This window comes from Aythya ferina (genome assembly GCF_964211825.1).
Source record: "Aythya ferina genome assembly, chromosome: 4".
Lineage (NCBI taxonomy): Eukaryota > Metazoa > Chordata > Aves > Anseriformes > Anatidae > Aythya > Aythya ferina.
In genome coordinates this window covers 56,209,733-56,236,375 of record NC_140300.1, presented here as the reverse complement: position 1 = coordinate 56,236,375, position 26,643 = coordinate 56,209,733, and the positions used below count along the sequence as shown (strand labels likewise).

Here is a 26,643-nt window from a genome sequence, read left to right as displayed (position 1 = left end):
CTGAGAACTACAACAGATCTCTCACTAATACCCATTTTTAGTTCAAGAAAATGAGATTTTTTTTCTGCTAAACACATTTAATAGAAGACTCTTTCTCTTCTCTCACTTCTTGAATGTTTGGAACTCTGTCCTGTCATTCTCATATACATAAAACATTATGGAGTATCACAGATCCTGGTCAGGAAGTACATTTACTTTAAAAAGACGGTTCCTCATAAAAAAAGTTATATTTATTCATAAGCTGGCACAGACCCAACTAGCCCATGTGTTCAGTTTTCATTAACAAAATCATCTGAGTTGTTAGATGAACTGTTTAAGACAAATACATGTCTCACAGTTAGACATGATTTGTCTCTTGATATGTGGCTACTAAACAATATTCTAAAAACTTATATTTGTCAAAAGGCTGCTGTCATAATTATAAATATTTAGATTCTACTTCCTGGGACAGAAACTTCAGTCATTTTCTCCTATTTCCTCTAAGCTTGGATTACACTTTTAATAAGTACAGTTTCAGACTTCAAGAAGTCCCATTTACTTCTTTACCTCTACCAGCTCCTTCTGCCCTGGCAGCCTGCACCTTTTCTCGAAAGCTGTTTAGGATTCATTCTTGCATTTGCATTGCCTTCAAACTGGTACATCTGAGCAAAGATTTCAAGAAAAACGTCTTCAATTAGCTAGATAGATTTTTTAAACGGACTCTCTAGCTTCACTGCTGTAGTTTCTAACTGGATGTATTAAGATGATACTTATATATATTGTACAAAGAAGATTCTGTAGTTACATGTGAGCTATCAGGAGAAAGTGGCTAACAGATAATAACAAAGCAATTTCCAAATACTTCAAATTCATCAGCAATTTTGAACCTTTGAATCAATTCACATCTCATGCTAACATCATCTGAAAGGCTTGCATCAGCTTGGCAGGTCCAGTGCTAACACAATAATGTCATTAAAGTGATGCTATCCAGGACATCATCATTTTACAAAACATGAGTGCTTTTAACCCTTACCATTGGAGCAATCTGGACCTGTCCAGTTGGGGTCGCAGGTGCAGGTACCACTCTCTTGAAGGTAGGTGCCGTGGCCAGAGCACTGGTCCGGGCACATTGTCTTCAGGATTTCACAGTTGCTGCCCCCCCAGCCCGGGTTGCAGTGGCACTCGCCGTGGATGCACACACCATGACTGGAACAGGCTGGGTCCAAGCAATCCGCTGCAGGGAGAAGAGAAAGATTGGCTTAAACTTGTCATTTCTAACAACAATAATCACCTCTAGGTGCTCACGGCACTGTTGGGCTTAATCCACACGTTAAGACCTTGTGAAATATGCAGCATTGCACTCCTCTTAAAAGTAAACATCAGTGGCTGAAGCTGACAAATTCACCTTTGCTTCACTGCAACGAGTGAGGAAAAGACAGGGCAGACCAAGGTATCTTGGTGCCAGCCTCCCTTCTCTGGCTACAAGCTAAATCACTCTTTATCATCATTATTGACTACGAGTCCTAGCCAATCTCTGTCAGCACACCCGCAATTTTCTTTGTAAAAAACATGTCACTTCCACACCACTTTCTGGTATTGTGAGATCTGTGCGTGCACATAACTGACTTCGAGACAGTCACAGGCTGCCATTGAGTTAACAAAGAACCTTTCAAGGTTTGCTAATTTTTCTGAATTACAACAAGATTGGCTTCAGGTCTCGGGCTACTGATCTCTGTTTTGCCTAATCACAGCGTAACAACTGCCAGATTCCCTGCAACACTTGGTATCAACTGACCTGATCCACTGCTATGGAGTTTTGACAGCTCTACAGGACCCTCAATGTGTTTCAGAAATAAATGAGTTGCATACTCTCTATCCTTCTTAATTCACTTTAATGTGCTTTAGATGACGAGATTTAATTTAGCAATTTGACTCAATAAAATGTTACACTTGTAGGGTCAATGGTCTGAAAATTTAATTCCAGAGACTTAATTGCATTACTTTATACGTGGAAATCAATAAAATCAATTTCATTGAGGAAGAAAATGGCACTTTTTACTCCCTAAAAAAATAGAATAGAAAATGAACTACATTTTGCAGCATACCAGAAAGAATATTATTATGCACATCTTTGGAATACAAAAATGATGTGTCGTTTTTCACAGTGATGCATTTGAATCAGCACTTTCCACAATGTGGTTGGTGGAAAAGATCACTAACAAAAGCAATACATTAATGATTTATTCTATACTGTGAAAATTCAGTAAGTATTCTTGAATTCCAACATCTATTTTTTGTGTGCTTTCTTCATACCCCCCCAAAAAAGTAAAAACTGGCAAAAAGATATCATTAGTGAGAACTTTCACATTTGATTACTTGAGGGTAAGTGAGGTATAATATTCTGTAGTGATACTAGTTCTTCCAAAACTTGATTTTTAGTATTCTAAACTGATTTTTGAAGAAATACCATGCGACAGACGTATTTCAGTATGTGTAAGATTTAACTATAAACAGGCTTCTTTCTCCTCCTGGTATTAGTGCATATGATCTAGACCCGGCAAAATCAATAGTGCTGGATGAGCCAGCTGGAAACCTGACCAACAACAGCAGGTGCTGGGGTAAATATTTACTCGTTTACCTTCTTCACAGTTTTCTCCTTTATATCCAGAGTTGCAGGCACAAGAGCCCATGATGCAAATGCCTCGGCCCCCACACTGGGGATCAATGCACTGCGTTGCAGGCACGTCGCACTCGGTGCCCTTCCAGCCACTGTAGCACAGGCAGCGTCCCTTGGAGTACTGCCCGTTGCCGCTGCACAGGACCGGGCAGGCTGCTGTGGAATAAAGCACAACGGAAAGATTCAAATCGAGTTTTTTCATCAACGCTTCATAAACAAGAACATCTATGAAGCCTGTCACATGCCAATTTCTTTCCTAATGTATTTGTTTTCATGCTTGCTTAGACTGACTTGGGGAGAGGATTGGACTGAGGTACCTCTTGAACAGTCGGGGCCCAGAAAGCCAGGAAAACAATGGCAGGATCCAGAAACGCACTCGCCGTTACCATGGCAATTCCGGGGGCATTCCACCACAGACTCTGCAGGAAAAAAAGCAGGATCACTCACTGGCCCCACCGCGCAACAGCGCCTTCCACGCGAACCGCTGCTGACTGACAGCAAGCCCCGGTTCTCGGGGAAGGGTTAATGTCCGCTTTGTTTGAGGAGCATGCATAGCTGTTATTTTCTATAGCTGCTGCCTGTAATATCTCATGACTTTACACGCCAACAGGAAGGCTCCAAGTATAATGGTACAAGAAGATGAGCTCTATACTCAAAATACAGCTCTGTGCTGCTTAACAAAGACTTGACGACGGCGTACTCCTTTCAAGCACTGCTTTATAAGAAGGTACATAGCTTGTGCCTTAGACCAATTAAATAATATATATATATATATTCTGCATCTGTTTCTGAGTAGCAAAAGAAATGCTATGAATTGAAAATCTGTGAAAAAAGATCACCGGACTACAAAAACTTATCTCTAGATTGCTAAAAACTTCACAACCAGAGCCCAGCTTTTGGTGAGAGCTTTGAAGATGATGCTTACCTATAATGATGGTATTGAAGGACACCTGCTCCGCATTTTTCCCATCATTATAAAAGGCCAGATGCCAGATGCCGGAATCCAAATACTGGATAAAACCCGCTTCGTGGAGACTGACAGACCTCGTCTGCCGACCCGCTCGCTCCGACTCGAGCAGGTTGCGCTGCTCCCGTGCGATCAGCCGGCTGCCGTCCAGGAGCTCCACAAAGTCATACTGCAGGGGGGAACAGAGGGGAGCTTGACATACAGCTGTGCTCATCCTTATAGCAAAGGCTTTTTCAGTGACATGAGTGCAGGCCAGTGAACCCATTTCACACACTGGGTGGAGGAAAACATCAGCTAAAATAAATCTGCAGTCACCACTGCCACCCAACCTACAGGTGAGCGCTGACTTTCCAAGCACGTTACATGTGCATGGATTAACAGTAATACCCACCACCAACCATCTGTTTGGCTTTTTATTTATTTCCATGTTGAGGATTAAATTGTCTGCTCAATCGCCATTTCAGACAGTTTGGAGTTCAGAAAGAAGAAGAGGAAGAGCTTTACTTCCACTCCCTCTAGCAGAAGCCCAAAATAGGAAAAGCATAAAGAATGACAACTACTGAAAATGACAAACTGACAAAAAATGGAGGTCCCTCAGGTCAACGTGTATATCATTTTGCTGAAACATGAAGTTCAAGAGCATTACTGCTTGTGGTGGAGAGTCTCTGCTGGCCCTGCTGAGTCTGCTCACAGACTCACTTCAATACACGTTTATTGTACGCGGGGAAGTGTTACACATAAACCTTCAATCTTTGCAAGTGTTTGAGGACTCTTTCAAATGGAATTACATCCAGGGCCTATTGAAGTAAAGGCCAGGATGCGAGAGCACTGATTCACCCGAGCTAGGATAACATCGGTTACCAGGACCAGAACATTGGTTTTATGCCCTGACTTGTGGCCTTCAGAAACTGTGCCTAGGACAAAAGAAAACACGATAGCCTTTGTCCCAGCATAGGGCTTAAGTCCCTGTTCTCTTCCTGAAATTGCAGGCTTGCAGGTCAAAATTCACTGGTATTGTAAGAATGTTCCTCCACAGTAATCAGATTTACCTTCCAACCATTCAGGATGTGAAAGAAATGCATAGTTACTGTGCCTCTATCAACACCTGAGACACCTTCCCAGCTATGTCTGAGCAAGCAGAACAGAACATAAATGCGATTAGTATGTGCGGGAGCCAGTACCTTGATGTGCCGTCACTTTGTACGTGCAGCACCACATGAAAATGAATGCAACTGTTTTGGGAGAGAGCGATTATTCAAAACCAGTCAACATTCTCATTTGTCAGAGAATTAAATATTTATATTATTATGCTTGAGAGAGAAAAACAATTTTGTATTTTTTTCCCTCCCACTAGACTCAAGAACACTTCTTCCTGCTCATGCTGTTCACTAATATTTTTAAAAAGAGAAAGCCCAGGCAGTTCTGTGCTTCAACAAGTCATTTATGGACATTAGGAGTGACCTTGTAATTTGTACACTGCAGAGGGTCATTTTTATGTAGGACAATTTCAGCTAAAAAACATATTTCTGATACAGGAGCAAATGATTACACTACCTGATTGACCACAAAGAGTATATTAATGGCTGATGAGCACAGTACAATTAGTGATTTTGTATCTGTAACATAATAAGGGCAGATGTTGTTACCAGATCACCATTTTAGACTACATTTTAAAAGCCGTACAGAGGGGAATTTACTGTTCAGTCTGTCCCCCAGCAAACAATAATTGATCTTAACCCTTTTAAAGGCCTTTTTTTTTTTTTTTTTTTTTTAATGTAGGACAGAATAACAGAAACAGACTGGGAAAAACAATTATCTTCATAAGCAAAAAACGTACTAATTTTATTTCCCTCCTATGATGCTAAATTAATTACCTTTATATTGAGTCTAAATGTGCTGATTTGCCCTAGTACTCCATTCAGTTTTGCTTTAAACCAAAGTCCTTTTTTTATTCTTAAAGTCTCTTTAAATAAACATATTGATTCTCTGGCTGCAATGAAACTGACATTTTTAGAAAGTGTCACAAAGACTTTCAGGCTTGCATTGATTGGGTTCTGAATGGACAGCCACTGTCAATTATTTCTGGTTGATTTATTTATGATTCCCCAGAAAGAGAGAACTATGCATCTCAGACTGGTCTGTGACACACACAGAGGCTGTGCTTGAGACTGATAATAGGTACCTAAGGAGAACAGAGAAACAAAACCAAAAACTTTGTCCTGATTACAATATATCGAAAATGTTTCCTACATGCTGTATTCATAATATTTTGTACCGTGGGAGAGAAGGAGAATTAATTTTGCTGCATTGTGTTATTACGTTGTGAAGAAATACTAACAAACTAATACGAATGGTTTCGATACAGCCCATCCTGTTCCAAGACAGGGCTGTGAACTTACTGAGATTTCTCCCAAGCTCATTTCTGGCATTCTTTCATTATGGCCATTACAGTGGTAGGATAATTAGCATCAGAAGGTCATGCAGCTATGGAATGAAAGACTCCAGTTTCGTTTTACTGTTTGGTTTAACTGGATACAACAAAGACATAGATAAACAGGTGAAGGGTTTGGGAAACAGAAGTGGAGGAAGTGGAAAATGTCACATGCAGGTTTTGCATATGGAGAGGAGGCAGATTCTCATCGAAGGACCTAAGCTTTAAGGAGGGAGCTAAGGAAGATGGTGGTGGTAACGCACGCAGGGTATCAAAGGCGTGTGAGCAAAGATATTGGACGGGGACAGCTGGTACAGAAACTTTATGAATGCTGGCAGGGTGCAGGTAGTAATCAGTTCTTTATTATTTGACACAAGATCTGAAAATTCAAACACTGACGTTTGAGAAACAGGCAGCAGTTGCTCATTTGCATAAATTTTGCTATTAGCACTTGTCACTCTGTGACTTGGAGATAAGAGTAGATAGCATTCAAGAGACGCAAACATAATGTGATATATGTATGGGTGAGATCCTGCTCTACGAAGTCCTCATGAAACAACCCTAACTTTACACATCTAGAGAAAGGCTCTGAGCCAAGTTGTATCATTCTGGAATGAGATCAGGGAGCTACGGTAGACAGTTCTTAGGAAATTTCAGTTCTACGATTAAAAAAAAACACCAAACAGCAAAAAACAAAAAACACAAAACAAACCCCATCAAAACGAACAAAAAACCCAGCAGACAGCATTAAGGCACTCAACAAAACCATGGCAGCTCGACATCAGCTGTGTTCTTTGCCATTCTGGCCTCCCCATCTCAAAAGGCTACAATAAAACTGGAGGAGTTCAGAAAAGGAAAAAGATGATCAAAGGACTGAAGCGGTTTTCATGCAAAGAATGATTGAACAGGCTGGAAAAAACACTAGTCCTTCAGGACACTAGAGATCTACAAATCATGGGTGAGATTGAGAAGAAATTATTGGGAAAATCTTCACTGTCTCTTCCAAAAGACTGCCAGCTGGGTGTCAAAGTAAAGCTACAACGAAGCAGTCTCAAAACACACTAAATATATCATGCGAGATGTATAGTCAAACTGTGAAACTTCTTGATGCAAATGTCACAGATGCTAAAAGCTTCCAGGGGTTCAAAGGTAACCAGGAAAAAAAAAAAATCTTTCAAAGGTTATAAAATATAAAGACAGGACCTTTGACTCAGGAAGTCCTTCAGCCTTAAAATGCTGGAGGCCAGGAGTGTATTCTAGGAAGAATAACTACAAATCTGTCATGCTGCTATATTAATCTCTACAGATCTGCTAATGGCCAGTGTCAGAGACAGAATATTGAGTTAGATGGGCCTTTGATCAGACCCCGCATGGCCATCCGTGTGTTTTTCTAACATGCTCCTATGACCCTTGGAGCTTATATGAGTAAGCTGCCTCACCCAAAGAAAGGATGCCGCACAATTAGCTGGTAGTCTGCCACTGCTGGCTATGGCTGGCTCACAGCGAAGAACTCTGTCAACACAAGCTATGAGGGTTAGGGGAAATAAGAAAACAAAGAACAGATTCATGCTTGCAGCCCTCTCAGTGTTCCATTTCATTAGATGTCCTTTAGCCTTAATCCTTTATTTTCTATATGTAAGCTAATTTGGCAAAATATGTGTTTTACTCATAGAAGCTGCGTCTTCATCATGAAGACCCTGATGAGGACTTTGCTTTGTTGCAAAAAGGCTTAAACTGTTGAGAAACATTTCACTCAACTCTTTTTCCCCCATGTGCAGGTACGTGGCTATCTGCCCCCCTACCCCTCCTGCTCCAGCTGCTCATTATATACCTGTGTTTTCAGGAGATTACATAAAGATAGTTAATCTCTGGCATCTAAACCAGACATGACTGGAGTCAGGCCTTAAAAACATTCTAATAAACCCTGTACCCTAGGGAATCTTCAGCAGTCCTACAAGTTCACCAGGGCTGCTAAGTAAGCATGCCTAATTTGTCAAGGTATCAAGTGTCAGTCAAATGGTTTGTGAAAAATACTCTAATTTTATACCAGACAAAAATAGGACAAGAGAGCTTGACCTATATCCTGGGAACAATATATCCAAAAAGTCACAGAATCTACAGAAGATGTAGTAGCAGGATTTGTGTGTGTTTCTTTCTGTTTTATCATACTTAAACGTGGATAAGCACTTGCATAGCAGGAATCCAAAGGGAAAGGAGTCTGTGCAACATCGATGATGGGAAACAGATTTAGTAATCTTATTTTTCAGAGTTTTTGGATATAGGGCACCCCATCTCAATCTTTTGCCAGGATAAGGAATCAAGGAAGGATCATTTCTCACAGACATATCTACTTACATAACTTCTCATATAAATGCAAAGTCCAGATCAGCTTCTTCATTTTTATTCATTCTTGCCACACACGTATTTCCCTAGCTCCTGTTATTATTGTTATCACTGAGATGGCATTTGTATTCCAAACCCCTATGTCCATTGGCTGATAACTCTCTGAATCAATTTTCTTTGAGCTAGAATTTTTCATGCTTGTTGTCAGCCTAAGGGTGGGTGTTCAAATGTGAAGGTCTGAAGAAAATCCATGTAATAATTTTTTATGAGGACTAAATTTTTAAATAAACATAAGTGCATTTTCTGCATTCAATAACTTGTTTGTAGTTTAATGGAAACTAAACTAAAAACTCAAGCTAATGTAACATTTGGAGATTTTAGTTGCAAGAAAATCCTTTGCTGGCTCTTTCTACATAATTTGCGACAAAATTTCATATGAGTATGAGACAGTACCTGCTAAAAAGGTGATATAATTAGGAATATTTCTATGCTCTAGGTCTTTTAAAATTTATGCCTAAAGAAATAACTTTCAGTAATATAACAACATATTAATCAAAATGAAAAAATAAGGATCAAAGAGAGAAATTGAAATTTGCAGTTTTTGAATTTGAAGTTGCAACTGTGTATTGGGTATAATTAGCCAAACTTCATTCCAACTATCCCATTAGGCTAGTATACTGAGAGCTGTGTTCATGGCAAATCTATACACTTAAAAAATCGGTAAGATATTGCGTAATTCTATAAATGGGGTAGAAGTGCACGAGCTCAACTCCCTTTTCAAGTGGAACAATGGTTCAGAGCCAGCACTTGGACTACCATCCAGCTGAAAGCAATCTGAACGTGGAGGATCTTAAATCTTAAAAATAAGATCTGAATACAATTGATTCCAAAATACCATTTCAGACAATGCTTCTCCCTTCCCCCTGCCAATCCTGCCAGAAGACTATTTATTCTTTTTTGCTTCAACACTTCTCTAACTATGGATAAACATTGGTTCTTTGTTACTAGGCAAGAGCATAATCACATGCAGTAAAGTCTCGCTAGAAACCTTTTGAGGAGTGAGCAGAGTAAATCCTTCTGGGACACTTATGAACAGTTTTAAGACAGTTCAGCTGTCTACTGAAAACTGACACTTTCACAACCCCAGTTCACTGTATCTTCATAAGCACATATTACATACTTTTCCTTTTATGTATTTATTTAGTGAACCACCAAACTGTAAATGTTGTAGTATTTGCTTGGAGCGCAAACTGAAGTTTCCTTAAAATATTCTTTTCTTTTTGCTTGGAAATTTGGCAAATGCAACCTTTGCCATGCACACATGACCACATGTATGACCATAGGAAACTGCATTAGTTTGCTAATTTTTTTTTAAGGATATGTCTATATCCTAGAGAAGAAAAAAAGTACATATAAATTCTGCATGAAACAATCCCATATGTAAAGCATCATCACTGCACACAGCATTCATGCAGCTTGTAAATAAGAACCTTTCGCCCACCCCCATTATACACTTTAGATCCCACCACTTACGGGATTATGTATGTTTTGGACATCACATGAGATCAATAAAGTATAAAGATTAAAAATCAGCAAAATGGAAAAGCATGTTATCCCAAGGAATAAAAAAAGATACAAAAGATACAGACTATCAGTTTTCAATAATGTATCATACTTTTAATGAAAGCAGTTCTCACCTGAGTATGTGAAGGTGGTAAGCCTTTTCGGCCGTATACTCCGATCAATGCATCTTTCTGAAGGGATATATTGAATTTTAGAAATTGTGGCTGATCAATGAAGAGTTGTGATCTCCAGAAAATCCCAGGGGGTACTTCCTGTATTGCTCTTCGGCCTATATCAAGTTCTCCAGAATCTATAGTGTTGTTTTCTTGTGCAAATCCCCCTAATTTTCCTGACAGGTTAGAATAATAAGAGAAAAAAAATTAGTATTCTTTTTCTGTTCTCAATCACCCTTCATGTGAACTGTCAAATATTTAGAACCACCTCATAAAATGCTACTTGACAATCTTTCTCAATGTAAGGTCCCAGGGAGTTCACTGATTGAGAACTAACAAAGCAAAGACAACACAAGTATCTATCAAGTAAAAATACTGCAACTTCCCTGAGCACCGGCACTACAGAAACTGCTTTGGGATCTACACTAAACAATTCATTTTTGTCAAGTGTTTCAAAAGACAGTGTTTGCCAGCATAAAGACTTATTCTAAAAAAGTATAAGGAAAAAGGGAAACGCAGCAGACAGATTTTAAGATAAACAGATAAACCTAACCAGTCAAGAGAACTAATACACACAGTCTTCTCTAAATCAAATATTCTAGCATGTATATACAATCCTAGCAATGCCTACAGATCTGGTTCTCTATTTTAGGCTTCTTTTTTTCTCTCCAAAAGGAAGGCAATGTTTCTTCCTTTGTTGTGCCTACATCCTGATGCCTTCACTCCCCATAAAGCCTAGGTCCTCTGTGCTCCCTGGCCTCAGCCCCAAGCTTGTTACCACCTTCTTGACCATGCTGTCTCCTGACTAAAATGTGTAGTAACATGTCAAAGTCTGGTACTTCCACTGTCTTCCATATTACAAGTAAGTATTTACCCTGAAGGCCAATTACTAGGAATAAGAACATAGTCCTGAAGGGTATTAATGATTTTGCTTTAAGAAGCATTAATGAAACTATCAGTTAGCCTTAGAAGCCAAGAGATGATGCTCTGGAAACACCCAGAAGTAGAGAGGAAGATGCTAACGTGCGATTTTGAATGCTAACACTGAAAAACTGGATTACCAGTTGTGGCATTAAAAAGAACGTCACAAAATTCACATATCCACTACAAACACTTTTTATTTGAGTGGATAAGTTGCAAGCAAGAAAGACTGTATTTACAGTACAGCTCGGGTGCAGAACAATATCATCTGATCTGCAATAGTCTGTGACCTGCCAGTGAAGCGCTGTCAAGTAAATGGATGGGGCAGAACTGTTACAGACCAAGCTGATAACTCTGCAAGGCACCGGGCTGCATGCTAGGGATAGCACAGGTCTGTGACAGCACTGAGATCTCCACATTGTCCCTGGCTGCACTGCACAGGCATACTTTAAAATCCGGCAAAGATTATAAGCCCGTCTTGTTCACTAGCAAACAAATTGAGGCTTAGCTGTAGGAGCATCTTCCATCTGCTAGACTTAAAGGAAAAGAACTAGTAAGACTTACACACTAAGAAAGTGGCTTGAATGAACTGCCACCATCCAGGTTTAAGACTTGGGATGGCTTAGTAAAGCTTGCATCAAGCTTGTCTGTGGCTGAAGGCTCAGACCTGATGCCCAGGCTCAATATCCACATTGTGTGGCTGCACACAAGTGCTCTCTCAACCTGGTGCCAGGGTCAAGGCCTACTTTGACCCAACGGCAGCAGCGCTGTCAAATCTAGGCTAAGACAAAAAGATTTGCCTAAGATCTTGCCTATCAACACCTGCCAGCTCTGGACTATGCAAGCAATGCCACATTTAGTCAGCTGGCTCATCAAGGTGAGCCTTGTGTGAAGCAACATAAAGGAGAATGGAAGTGTAGTCACAACCCTGTAGTCAGCTGTGTTTTTTACCAATTCACTTCCTTTCTTCAGCAGGCAGTCTATTATAAGGACTGAACTAAACCCATCTGAATGTGATAAGCATGTTCAAGAGATGCTGGCTTGTTTGCGTACGAGTGTTGTAAAGAAGTGACAACGCTCTGTTGCTGCCCTGTCGTCTATGTTCAAATTCTACATTATTCATCATTTGAGTGAACAAACTGACACAACCTTTTTGCAAACATTTAGACTTGGAAAAAAAAAAAGATTAAAATCTGAAATGCCAGGTGAGGTCACAGATTGATCCTCACCACTTTTTGTGCATCCCAGATGAGGAGAGGCTGCTTTTGAATTAAGCAGCTACAGAAGCACTACTGAGAAGCCTTGAGTGGGGGCTCCTATCATCGTCAGGGATACGCCGCAACACTGCTGCAGTCACTGAAAATGTCTCACTTACAGGATCATCATATTGATCAGCGTTCTGCTTTCAAGAGACAGTGAAATATCTGATCTTGGAAGAAACATTTTTTTACTCTTTTCAGGATGACGTTGATGCTTTTCTAACTTTGGAGTTAACCTTTTGTGATATTTATACATTACGCTAGAAGATAGATCTCGATTTACTATTTCAGTTCATTTAAAGGTATGTTTCTTACAACTTCAAATTGAAGCGTGCTTTGTTGTATAAATTCAAGAACTGATGGCTGGTAATCACTAAACAATAAATATTTGTTTGCAGTATTGATCTACAACTTCCCCTATTTGTATATTTGAAATGAAAAACAGTGACCTCTTTATACCCGTAAGAAAAGATGAACTAGATAGCTTGAACAGGTGCTCTTTTTCAAACAAATATTTTGCCCAACATGTCAGAAATGGCTATTACTGGACTTCAGCAATTATCCTTAGCAGGTAATGATCTTATAGGCTCCCATTTTCTTCACCAAAAATGGTACTTTTACTCTGTAGCCACATGCCCCTTTAATGCCAAACTACCTCTCTCAAAGTCATCACTAGCTTTTTGTCCTCCTAAGAACAGGGTACTAACTATTCTTTTTCCCTCCTGGGGAAAGAGGAATAAGAAAATGTTAGTAGTTTCATCATTTTCTTTTCACATTCTAAAATGGTACCAGTTCTTACACAGAGCTTTAAGTCCAAAGCTTTAAATCCAAATATGAAATGTCACATTCATTCACACAATTCCATAATGACAAAATAGTCCAAAGATGAAACCTATTTTTAAAACAGCTATCCTCCTGAATATTTTCCCTTTCATTTTACTTCTCTACCACAAAAAAAAATATTCTTTTCCAGCCCCTCATGAAAAGAAAATAAAAATACCAAAAGAATTTATAGGTAAATAATATTTATATCATAATTTATACTAGAAGTACTATTATTTAATCTACAATATACATTATTTTGCTGTATCACATACTATACATCATTATATTGAGCATTCATGAGATAAACAATCCAATGCATTGCAGTTAATTAATAGATAAAATATTTGTTATATTTCTTATTTGAAAATTCTGTTTTGACTGTCTGAGGTTAGAGTGGACAAAATCCTGAGCTGAACAAATATTTAAAGCAATAAGCAAAATTCAGATATTGTAAAAGAAGAATAGTTCACAAAATCATGAAAATTACATGAAGCCAAACTCCCTCTCCTTATCTGCAAACATTCTAGGGATTCATACACAAGATATTCTGTAAAGAATTGCGTATCCATTACAGAATGAAAATGAATGCACAACCAAAACACAAAAAAGCTGAACAATAATAGCTGTATAGTGTCACATATAATATCATTTTCCATCCTTCATAGGCAGCACTAATTAAAATATTAGGTTGCAAAGCTGGATTTACAGACAATCAATAGCATATTCACCCATTCCGTTGAATAACCTTGTATTCAGATCTTTTTTTGTGAGACATCACTATATATCCTTCTGCAACAACTATTTCAACAAACAAAATCAAAATACTCCTTAAATACATACTTTTTATAGAAAAAAATCAATATAGCATCTACTTAAGAAGTTACTATACATTCAATTAACATGATACACTGTAAACAAAACAAAAAAGTGCAAGGCATATCAGTTACATTTCAGTCAGTATACTCTCAAAACCTGCATTTAAGTCACCCAGAAGAAATGCCTTTTTTCCCATTCCCTTTTTTCTCCCTTGCATTTAAAAACATCAACAACAATGACAACAAAAAACATGTTCAATTAAGCATAAATTAATAAAGGGTATTTCTGAACTGCACATTGATTTATACAACATAAAATAAATACAGCAACATATGAGGTGTGAGTAACTATTAGAGCACTATGGTTAAACAAATTTTCAGCTCTGTGTTTTTTAACCTTTCTTTTCTATTGCCTAGCTATAAAAACAAATGAAGCACTGATACACTTCAAATAAGTGGTGGATGTGATCAAGCATGGCTTACAAAGTATTTTGGAAAACCTAAACTGAACTGCCCTACAAAATTCATCATCTCTAGGCAAAATACATATTCTTATGCTACCTTATGCAGCTGTGAATCATGCCTGTCTAGATAAGCAGGTGATAGGTTGCCAGCAGCTTACTCTTCATACAGAGAAAAGCATTGGGAGAGAAAGAAAGGGGAAAAAAAAAAAAACACCACTAAAAAAACAACTAACAAACAAAATCTTTGGAAAAGGCTTGTTCAGAGATTCAAGCTTCATTTAACAAATGATTTGCATCTAAGGATGATTTAACATGCTTTTACTGTCAGTTTATGACTAGCTATTTCTAGGTAAACCACAGCTGAATTTTCTTCAAGGGTTGTAAGAATGCGTTTTAAAGTTTAAGCTTTACTAATTCATCACACAAAGTATCTGTACTTGTGAATGGCAAATGGCTATCTAGGATCTAAGCCACCCATTTAAGGGCTATGATTTTCTGACCAAAACTGGCTCAGGACTATTCAAAACTTACGTGAGGGAGACTCAAGAAAAATTAATGGCCCCCGTAACAATGAAAACTTCTCCCGTCTGAATTGGAGTATCGAATATTACTGGGGGCTGAAGAGTTGGGGAGTACTGAAAGCTGTATGGCTGCCGAGGTATCAAAATCAAGGCCTTATTGATTCTTCCTTACAGTTTTCAGTAACTAGTGTGATAGCACAGGGGCCCCCTCATTAAATTTCCTACCTAGTCATCACCACGCTTTGCCTCCTACTTAACTTTCCTTTTGTGGTTTAAAATGTGTATTCTTTGGTCCATCTGTTGCTTAGTATTGATGTATGCTGATAAATAACCACTTACTATATTCTGCAGAGGATAGCATTTTAGCAGTGGACGAAATTAACCCTATTTTCTTGTATAGTGTTTAAGGACATAAGGAAAGAAAAAAAGGATTCAATGTATTTGTTATTTCCATTTATCTTTGAGGCACAGTATAACAGCTTTTAATTTGTAAAAAAAATAAAAATGATGAAGGGGAAAAACTAATTTATATTTATAAAATATTTACAAAAATAAGTGTATATTTTAAAAAAATATGTATATTTAAAAAAAATAATCTTGGCTCCTCAGAGCAGAAGACAGCAGGATGATGAGCTGTCACTGCAGCATCAATATTCATTAACCATACAGTAGCTTTTTGCTATTCATTCAAAACAAGTAAGAACACAGAAAGAGATAATGAATATCTAAGTGCAAGAAAAAGGCGGTAGGGTAAAGGAAATGAAAAAGGAAAAAGTCCTACTGGAGAAGTTTCATATGCTTAAAAAGATGTAAGAAAAAATGAACTGAGCTGTATCATTTCTGTAACTTGGAGCTGTGATAACTTGAAAATTTTTCAAGATGTCAAGTGCTGGCAGAGGCTTCCTCCTCCTCAGTGGTAAGGAGGTCAGCTCTACCTTGCGAAAGGGAAAATGGATTTTTCTGTAATGAAGCAAATACCGCATTCATCAACCATTTAAATCAAGTTTTCCATTCAAAAACTATTGATTTTAAAGCCTCTGTTAGCCAAAAGTGCACAGGCTCTTAAATGTTTTGAGAATCTTAAAGGGCAACATGAAAAAGGTCGATAAAAAATAATCCCTTTATGTGGTTTGTATTTTAAAAGCTCCTACAACAAAATTAATAAAATTTTTTTTTTTTGATTTTATATATTGGCTGGATGATTCAGACTCAATATTATACGCTAGACATTTTTAGATAACAAATGAACATAGTACACATGACCTATTATGTTTCAGAGAGAAATAGAAAAAAAAACAAAACACCCTCATTATCAGAAAAAAACAAGAGGCATTCTGTAGCAAGGTCATCATGCCATAGGAAGCTCCTTGGTCATGAGTTGACTTCTACACACAGCTAACAGAGAAGCTTTGAAAAATATGCAAATCCCCCTGTGGAGCCTCTTCTGGTGCTGATCCTTTAGAAAAGGGTTGATTATGTCCCTCTGTCGCAGACAAGGCTTTGGTCTGAAGACTATCCAGAGCTCAACAGGACTCCTGAAGTCTTAATCTTGTGTCAAGTTCCCCTTATGAAATAGCGTGTTCTGTCACCTTGGGCACCCTGGCTTTCCTGTGGCCATTTCTGCAGCCTGGGAACCCTCAGGGAAGATGGTCTGAGCCAGCCTCAGCACCAACTTGCATCCTCCAGGGACCCCACAAAAATCATTAGGTTATCAAGGATTTTGGAGTAAGAGGTTTTACTTTTTTGAGCATGACAAGAGGTTTTCTGTCCATACCCAATACTGCTTGTAAAATCCCATAAGAAATTTTGGTTGACAGTCAGCTTTCCTAATAAGATCAAGATTATCACTGAAGACTAATAACTACCTTCACATGTTAGGTTAGGTATTCTTTCCAATTGAAATACAACTTCTGTTTCATATCTGCATGCCTATTTTGAATTACTACTATTTTCAAAGGTTCTGTACTTCCATTTAAGTACAGAGTTTTGAAGGAAAAGTCTGGTGATGTAAACCAAACACAAAGAAAGGAAACACCTTGAAAGGAGGAAAGGAATTGGTGTGTTTCACTTACCATTTTCTCCAGCAGGTACTGTTACAGGATGTGTTGGCACAGTATCAGAATTCACTTTTCCATTCTCAAAGGTATCGTTTTCAGTTTGCTGCAACTGCCAGTTGAGGCCAAACAGATGCATTGCTGGTGGTGAAGGATACAGGTTATTTGATGCTCTTAACCACAATGACAAATCACATAAATAATGGCTTTCCATGCTTTGCAGCAGAACAGAAAGTCATACATTAAAAAATTAAATTACAGGAACAAGCATTCAGAGACTAATAGTTCAACTTAGCAGTGGCATTAAGCAATTACTACCACTGTCCTTTAATGACACAGCGCTTTTGGTGAATACAGCTGACAAAAAGCTCACCAGTCTCATTTTGAGTCTTTTACTGGTCCCAAATCGATGTTCAAAAAGATAGGCAGTAATTATGCCCTTTCCTATTTTTTTTTCCATTTTTGATCCTTCTAAAGAGACAAACCATTTAAGTGAGCTCCTAAGTGACCTACTGAAATAAATGATTTCTGCAGCAGATGGATCTGTTCTGGTTAGCCACGAAGAGGAGAGGAAGAAGGGTGCTGTGGGCATTATAGGGCTAACATATGACTTTACCACTCCTTTCCATGCTGTCACCAAGACCCTGTGAAACCTCAAGTTTCGTGCTAATCCTGTATGCTAGTCTACAGCACAAGGCCAGGACCACTAGTAGGGCTGGAGACAATGGGTATTATCTGCTGTAGTAATGACAATGTGCAAGGTAGGTTTCGGAAGTACTTCATTCTCCATAATCCCCTTGGAGATTGTCCAAAGCCACCTGGATGTGGTCCGGGGCAAGCAGCTCCAGGTGGCCCTGCCTGAGCAGAGGGTTGGACCAGATGGGCTGCAGAGGGCCCTGCCAGCCTCGGCCATCCTGTGATTCTCTACCGCCTGCCTAAACTTTTAGAGCAAAAATATGGAAAACCAATTCACCTTAATGATATACTATGATACACATAACATATGCAACTTGTTGCCGTCTGCTTGTCGGTTTCCTTCTCTTCAAATGACTCTAGGATACCACCAAAAATTATTTTTATTATAATTACTATAATTTCCTTTGGGATAACATGGATTTGCTTATTCTACAAGAGCAGTTACATCCAAAGATGAAATAGTATTTTGGTGCTACTGAGGAATAAAAATACACTGGAAAATTCTTCTGTAATGATGTATTTTAACTATTAGTGCTGAATACAAGGAAGATGATTCAGAGCATCTTGTTTCTTCTCCTCCTTCTGTCCCTGGAATAGATCACTGCTATAGTCGATGTTACTCATTCCTTCTATCCTAATGATAAGCAATTCTTCATTCTATTTGGTTTCATCTCTAATCTTTCAATCTCTCTGTATTGACCATGGCTACCCTTACTTAAGACAAACAGACTGCAGTGTAAGTTTAGTTAGGGAGACAGCAAACACTGCAGAATTAAGACCCTCTCTGCCAGGTCTTTGCCTTAAGCTCAGCACTAACAAAACAAACAAAAAAAAAAAAACACAGAATGCAACCGAAGACCTATTACTGAATGCTTCAAAGACTGAAATCCCCACTAGAGATGACATATTCTCTTTGTTCCAAGTCTCTGACTCCACTATTACTCTTCTTTCTCAGACCTTAAATTGCCTGTCAAAGTCTGATAATGTAGAATGTTCCCTGACCCTAAAACCTTATTTCTTTTTTCCCCTCCCACCTCTTGTTAAAACACAAATCTGACCACCACCATTTCTGGCACGTTGCTAGAATTAACCATTATTATTTTGTCCCTCCTTCAGCTGAAATTCTTATTTTTGTATTAATCATCTAATGAATTTACCTGTTTAAATATATTTCATCAAAGTCTCTAGGGTCAGATTCTACTATCTGTTATATCAGTTCACTTCACTGGCAGCAATGAAAGACTGCAAATAGCTAAATATTTCATGATTCAAACTCAGTATATTTCTTGAAGAACTAAATCACCTCTCCTAACTTTGCTGGATTCTTATCACTTTTAATACTTCACAGGAGGCAAACAAACAAACAAACAAAAAGGCATCTATTTTGAAATAGCTTTCTCCAGAAGTGCACCCCTTCCAAGCACATGAGCTCGGAACATCACTAACAGCTCTTTCTGCCGGTACTGTGTACGTGCCCTGTACCTCTTCATGCTTCGCTGGGAGGTCAGAAGGGGAAAATCTGACATGACCTTCTAGCCATTCCCTCATAATTCAAAACAGCTGGAATTTGAAGTCTTCAAAGGCAAGAACTGTGGGATCTATATTGATTACATCTCAAAGAATCATAGTTACTACAAGGTAAGTGACAATTACCTTTTCTTTGTGTTTGTGCTGATGTGTATCCCACTGTAGCTGCCTGTCGAAGATGGTAATAGTTGTCTCTCTCAAGAACACTATTGTTCTCTCAACTTTGACACTGAACTTGCACCAAGCTCAGTAAACAACATTTAATAAAAAGGAAGAGAATGATACCTGCAGCAGTTTCACAAATTTTTAATACTGGAATATTTTTTGAAGCAGACCAAAGATGTTGTTTGAGAGCTCTAATGACAACCCAAAACTTACCGTGTCTGCAAACACACTATATAATTCAACTATCTAATCCCTTTGAGAAAGTACTATGGAATTCAGAGAAGTCTCATTTTGCTACAGACATATGGGAACAACATGACAAAAATAGGCCTATGGATACAGGACCAAAAAATAAAGCACCATTGCCTCAGAGATGTCAAGCTTTAAAAATGCAGGTAAACTGGCAGGTTAGGACAAATTCTGGCACTATTTTATCAGTGTATAGTTTACTCTTCCTTGTTTTACATTAAGATTGTTCTCTTCTCAGGCAGCCATCTAAACAATGGTAAACTTTAAGGTCTTATTGTTACAAGGATAGCTTCTGAAGGCACCTTCTAAAAATTCCTGATGCCTAAATGACTGATAAACAGCACCTGGTACTGGTAACTCTATACTGAGAGCACAGCTCAGTGGGAAGTCAAAGATTCTCAAGTCAAATGTAATGAACCAGTTCTGAATTTGCAGAGGTGGAATGATGCACGCAGCCTGCAGGGGTGTACATCCTTATTTGGTCTCCTCAAGTCTAGAAAAGGATGAAGACTTTCTTGCATCTTTGGGAGGCGGATGTAAGAGTTCAATCCATTCTCCACTATTTCTGAAGATTTTTTTTTCTGTTATATTCAGAGAAATAGTAAATCCACTTCTTTCAATAAAGAATGTGTTATATGAAGCAAAGTTAAGGAGGAATGTATTTCTCATTTGCCAGCTGCTATCTTAGTTGCAAATCTAATGTAAAGCAGTTTATTGATTTTGGATTAGATATTGGCTGTCAGTTCTGATTTATTCTCATTAAATTTGGCATTTTTTTGGTGTTGGACAATGACAGTGAACACAGCAGATCCTTCCTAGAGTACCAAGTTCTGAGCCTGTAATTAGGCTGCCAAATCAGTGAGGGTACTAACACTGTAACATCTTTCAGTATTGGCACATCTTTGATGGCAGCAAGGACTTGTCTGAGAATGGCAGATGTCTCTAACGAGGAGGCACACAGCTTGTGATGGTTGTGGTCACAGACCATAACAATTTAGTCCAAATAACCCACAGCTGCAAGAAGGGATGAACCCTCAGTGAAAGGGTGAAAACATGGGTTGTCACAATCACACGTGCCAACAAACCCTAGCAAAAACCTCCTTTTACTTGTATCAAGACAGGGAAGACTGCCCCTATTGAGGATCAGGGTGACTTCTTAAGCACAGAAATAGACGATGATATCCTCTGCTTCTTCTGCCTGTTCAGTCCACATCTCCATTCTGTGAAGTTATCTCTAGCTACCACCAACAGGGCTTCTTTACTTGCAGGTGTTGAGACAGTATCTTACCTTAGGACTGACAAACTTGCTTACGGCGGTATTTGTACTGCTACTGGCCAGGTTATCAGCTTTACGGTCAGCCTTTAGAGCACAGTGATAGTTTAAATGGTGAAGACTATGTTCCCTTCAGCAGGGTGGGAAGGAGAGGCATTAGGAGAAAGGCCCCTGGGGTCTGCGTGTATCTTTACATGAACACAGTGCCTGTGGTGGTGGATACAGCTGAATTCTCCAGAGCAAACCTTAAACATATGAGCAATAACCACAGTAACAATTTGGTTTTTCTTCTTCCCTTTATACGCCTTCAAAGCAGCACATGGCCTACATGCCAAATGGACTGGGATACTCAAAAGATTCAGAGCTCAGATTAAAGAAGTGCATTTATACCTACAGTAGCCTGTAAAAAACAGCATTTTTGTTGATGGTATCAAGTAATCTTACCATCTGTCACCATGCAGTTCACTGAAGGGTTTCTAAAGCACCTTAAACTACTTTTTCAAGCTTGGTTGGTCTTACCTTTCAATCTCTATAATCAAATTCTAGTTATTTTGGTTTGAAAGCAGCCTACGGAGTCTTCATTTCCGCTTAATAATTAAAAAAGCAATGAAGTATATATTTCATAGCAAATGTTTGAAAAAAAATTACTTGTTTACACTTCTATAAAACATTTTACGATAATCTGCTTCAGGAAAAAGAAGCTGCTCTATCAGGCCCTTTCATTCATTTTAGGCTGCTAGCCTATTTACCTTGTATGCTCATTTCTCAAACAAGTATTGCTGTACTTATTTCATTCTTTCTTTCACTCTTTAAAACAAACTTGTTCTTGAGCAAATACACTGTATTATCACTTCAAAACCGTCTTCAAAACTTTCTACAGTAAGCCAAAAAGAAATCAGTGTTTTTATTAGCAGATGGTAGGAGAGATAGATAACTGTGTAACTGTGTGAGAGAAGAATGGTGAGAGTTGACAAATCCTCAGCTTGGGCAGTGCTTTCCCTTCCCTGTCTTGCTCACTGGCTCAAAGGCCTCTTCTGCCAAAGTTATGACAGGCAGAGAAGAGAATTGTAACAGAAGAACGCTCAAACAGTAAGAAGATAGGGACAGCTAGTTGGTAGAGAAATTAGACAGGTGTCAGCCACCTCCAGTATCTGGGCTGCAGCAGTTGTCATTTGTACTGGAGAGCTCTAAACAGAAAAAGTCTGGACACAGATATGAGTATACATACTATGCAGTAAAAAAAACAAAGTAACTTATCTATTGGTCTGGTCAAAATTCAAGGGTGTCTCTAATAAGTCATCAGCATCAACCACATCTGTTTTTAACATACTGTGATTGACAGTCAGGCTCATGAAAAACAAAGGGCACAGCAAACACCCGATAAGCTGTGCGAGTGTTAAGTATTACACATGCAGGTGGTAAGGATGAATAAGCAAAACTGTATGCATATAAGCAGAGTCTTTATTCACTGAAGTAGCCCTCCAGCAACTGGATAGGTAATGAGAGTTTGAGCATGAAGTCTCTAAGAACTGGCTTGTTGTGCCAGTAACCCAACAGGTGACATTATGCATTTGGTAAATCTGTCTTCTGCAGAGCAAGAATTCTGAAGGGGACAGCGCACTTCAGGGGAGCAGGAATTTCACAGACAGGTAGATCCTTTTAAGTAGAAAGAAACAGAGTTGCCTGAATTGGGAAACAGACTTCCAGTACTCCTCCAACTCTTCTTACAACAGATGAAAAATTAACACTAGACAGTAGAAAAAAAAAAAATATCAGCTATCTCAAAGTAGCAAGCATCTCCCCAAGATCTCTGGAGATAAGACCTGTGGACTGTGTTCTATAAACATAAAATACTTAACACTGTGGGGAAAGTTGGCAAGAGGAAGGAGCCAAGCATTGTTGGTGACCCTCCTTGCCTCTGCCATGCATTTTACAAGGTATGTTAATCAACTCTTATTATTCATGAAGCTGTACTTGAAGATGAACGTCTTGCTAAGATATTGAACATATCTTCCAGGTCTGTAACTTCTGTGGATTTCTGGGTGCTAGTGCTTTCAAACTATGGTTTACTAAATTGCTTCCCTAGAATTAATAGAATAATATATATGCACACTTGCACATAAGGAAAAGTGAATATCATTTATATTTAAAGCAATGCAAAAAGATTATAATTTAAACTAAGCAAATTGCAATTATTGCTCAATCTTGTTGAAGGATTATCTTCTAGTTCATCTCCCTGTTGGCAATACATTTTCAAATGAAATATTTGAACACTGAAGTGGTTTTTAAATTTATCTCCCATATATTTTTCTTGCAGCTATAATTAGAGTCTGAATCTATTTTATTCTGAAGGACCTGGAGTGGACCAGAAGATGTGCAAATCAACTGTCAGTGATTTGCATTCATTTCCTCTTTTCTAAGATAATAGGATGCCTTGGATGTTGCTGCAGATCAAATAGTCAATTAAAATAGTAAATTAAAATTTTAAATAAGTGAATTACAAGTTATAAAGACAAGTTCTTTATTTATTACTGTCTTTCTCAAATCAACAAAAAGCCTGTTATTTCTAAATTTAAAATAACTTGAAAGTGCATTTTAAGACTCTTCAAAAGGTTAGCCAATGGGAGCATCACATATTCATTAAAGTTTCTGAACCTGTATTCTGAATGTAAAGTATTTGGTACAACGTTATAAGAAAACTTAGTGATGCCTATCAAGATGAATACATTAACTGAAGAATTGTGATCACTTTCCTCTTATCCTTAACTATTGAATGGGTCCATTGAATTTTTTGCAGGGAAAACAGTAAAATCAACTTATACCCTCCATTCTTCTTTTTTTTCTCGGAACCTTTTAATAAAATATTTGCAAACCACATCACAAAAAATTGTCTATAAGAAATATGGCACCAAATAAGTGCCAGGTATCTGCTATGGATAAACTTAGTTTCCTCAACCACCAATCAAAGATGCTGTTTTAAAGTACAGTTGCATTCAAAATGTTAAGAAAGATGTGCAGTGATCTCAGTGTAACTATTTTTACCATGCTCACCAAGAAGTGGAATGTTTATTCCTCTGTAAACTTGTGTCTAGATGTCTCGTTTTAGTTGTCAAGCCAGTGACTTTTATATAACAATGGTCTAATTCTGTCAACAGCATTATGTGAGGCACATTCAAAGCTTAAGGGAGAATCCAGATTTCTTACAAGAGAGACAAAGATCATTATTCAGTAGCCACTTATTTAAATAGCGTGTATTTGTTACAGCTTGTTTCACATTTACCATTTATTCTGATGATCATCCAACATTCTCTGATACGTAATAGTCTTCAGTATTACCTAAATAGCTGTTAGTATTATCCTGGGCCTTCTCCTGAACATTTTTTTTTCTTCCAGATAACGCTGTTCACAGTTAACAAGATGGTGAAAGTCATTACAGGTACAGAACTGATGGGGAAGTGCACATTAGATTGCTGACTCCTTTGAGACAAGGGCTGTTTTGTCTCTCTTAGTTCACAGAAAGGCATGAAAAACATTCCATAAATTTGGGGTTTCTATCTAATAAAGTCATAATCAATGATTTCCTTGTCAAGCATTTTGGAAAAAAAAAAATCCCCTGATTTACACTTTTCAAGACAGGGTTAAGACTGCAGGATAATTACTTCTCTGTATTCCTTCAGGCATTTCTTTACTCTCTTCCTTCTCAGGCTTTAACTCCTTCCTTTTCCTCCTTTAACTCATTTTCTGGAAAACAGATGAGGCTTAGGTTTGTTCTTATCTATTTTATTTTGTTTCTATAGCTCCAACTCTTGCTCAGGGTGACATCCTTTAGATGGCAGCCCTCATAAAACAGCAGTGTTAAGAAAAGCAGTACCAACGTAATGTCTCAACATCCGATGGAAACATCTTACTTAGGCAAGAGAATCAATGAATGGGTCCAAGCATTTTTATAGTTCAAAAGCTTTATTTATTACCAAACCCTCCACTACCAAATCTCTCGAGGGATATAATAATAATAATAATGAAATGGCACTATATGATCATGCATAACCTATTTGCATGTTGATGGCATAGAGAAGTGCAGTCTGATGAAAAGATTTAAGAACCAAAGGAAAAAGAAACAGAGGCCAATTACTGGGATGTTCAAAGGACGCGCCAAGCTGGGATTTTATAGCATAGAGTTAAACACTTGTGTTGCGTATTTCCATCTCATGACTGTCTAACAAAGATCAAAGCTTTTTTATTCCATATTAAGAATGACAGAATATTACAGCAAACATGCAATAAGGAGAAATGTAATAAGATTTAATAAAAGATGATAATAAGGTTTGATAAGAACTTTTGGAATGTCACCAAATTTGGAACGTAAGATGAAAGCATCTGCATGTAGAGATTGTAGTGTGTTATTTGGAACCCTGCAGAGCTAAACTGTGATTAGAAATACATATTTTTCCATAAATTAGCTTTTGTTTAGAATTTCCCGCTGAGATCATATGCAAGTCAATTGTGCAAGTCAACATATAGGTTTTCTCATCCTTTGCTGTTGTTAGGCTTCATGATATCACAATTACAGCTGTCCACTTATAGATCAAAGGTAGGTGATTGAAGCCACAACAAAATAACCTGTAACCTCTTTACAACAATTCCTTTAAAGTGACTTACATCTATGCTAGATAAGTATCACTCACCTATCAGAACTGTACAACTGTGTAGCTGCATAAACCAAACACTACATGCAGATTAATTTGCAACCATGCAATTTCCACTTAATTTCATATTAAAAAAAAACAAAACCACAAAACCAAAAACACACACAAAACGAACACACTGAGTTTAGCACTGAAGAGATCTTTTTACAAAACACATCCACTATAAACTTGTAAGCTATTAGCTATCTATTTGTACATGCTAACAAACTTGTGCAAATCCTTGGTTCAAAAAAGTTTCAAGATTTAAGTCAGTTCAGGAATTTCAATCATGCTCCTACTGAAACCTGTCCATCACCCTCAGGTTTAAGCTCGGTTCCTTGTGGCAATATATATAAGAAATATAGCTCCTCACTATACCACCAGGAATCACGACTGGGTAAGTAGCACTGTCTCTGGGCCAGAGAAAGGAGTAAGGGCACAGGAGGGACTGGCTACTAGATGGAGCATGCTTTATTTTATTGTCATTAATGTGTTTTATGTGGATTGCAATAACACACCATGACTATAGTTCCTCTGGAGGCTTCACTGAAGTGAGACATGGCTTTTATGAAACTATTCCTGTGAGCAAAGATGCACTCTAAGCACATGAAAAATACTACTAATAAAAAGAAAACAGAAAAATTAATTTATCTTATATGAGTTATGAAAGAAACCTATGACATAAAGACAACCCTACTGTTAATTGTTTGTAAGGCCAGTGAATTGTGCCTTGTAAGCCACTTTGCACTTTTTTTTTTAATAGTTATGTAAACCCTGGGAAAAAACAAGTTAGAATTAGTTTCACATTAAACATTCCCCCAGCCCCCACCAAATAAAATCTGCTAAGGCAATGAACTATAAAACCTCACAGGTGATATTAAGAACAGGCAGTCTTAGCTCTGGAGCAGCACTAAGATTGATCAAGAGCACTGACTACTCTTGCTACCGTATGAAAATATACTGGATCAGCGATAAGGATGTGTTTTAAAATTATCTAGTCTTGGCTCCAGGTGAATTGAAATAACAAGAAGGATTCAATTTCTCATTTTCAAACTT

At 38.1% G+C, this 26,643-nt stretch overlaps 1 protein-coding gene across 15 annotated transcripts in view; it reads right to left on the bottom strand.

The window, feature by feature from the left end:
* Positions 1-26,643, bottom strand: part of TENM3 (teneurin transmembrane protein 3) — a 1,337,386-nt gene that overhangs the window by 81,552 nt on the left and 1,229,191 nt on the right. For all 15 annotated transcript variants that reach the window (XM_084518183.1, XM_084518194.1, XM_084518190.1 and 12 more), the window contains 6 exons: positions 17,011-17,133; positions 10,095-10,309; positions 3,582-3,792; positions 2,974-3,075; positions 2,618-2,812; positions 1,013-1,213 (listed from right to left, as the gene is read on the bottom strand). In XM_084518183.1, coding sequence (XP_084374309.1) covers positions 1,013-1,213; positions 2,618-2,812; positions 2,974-3,075; positions 3,582-3,792; positions 10,095-10,309; positions 17,011-17,133 — 1,047 coding nt within the window. The remainder of the gene's footprint in view (positions 1-1,012; positions 1,214-2,617; positions 2,813-2,973; positions 3,076-3,581; positions 3,793-10,094; positions 10,310-17,010; positions 17,134-26,643) is intronic.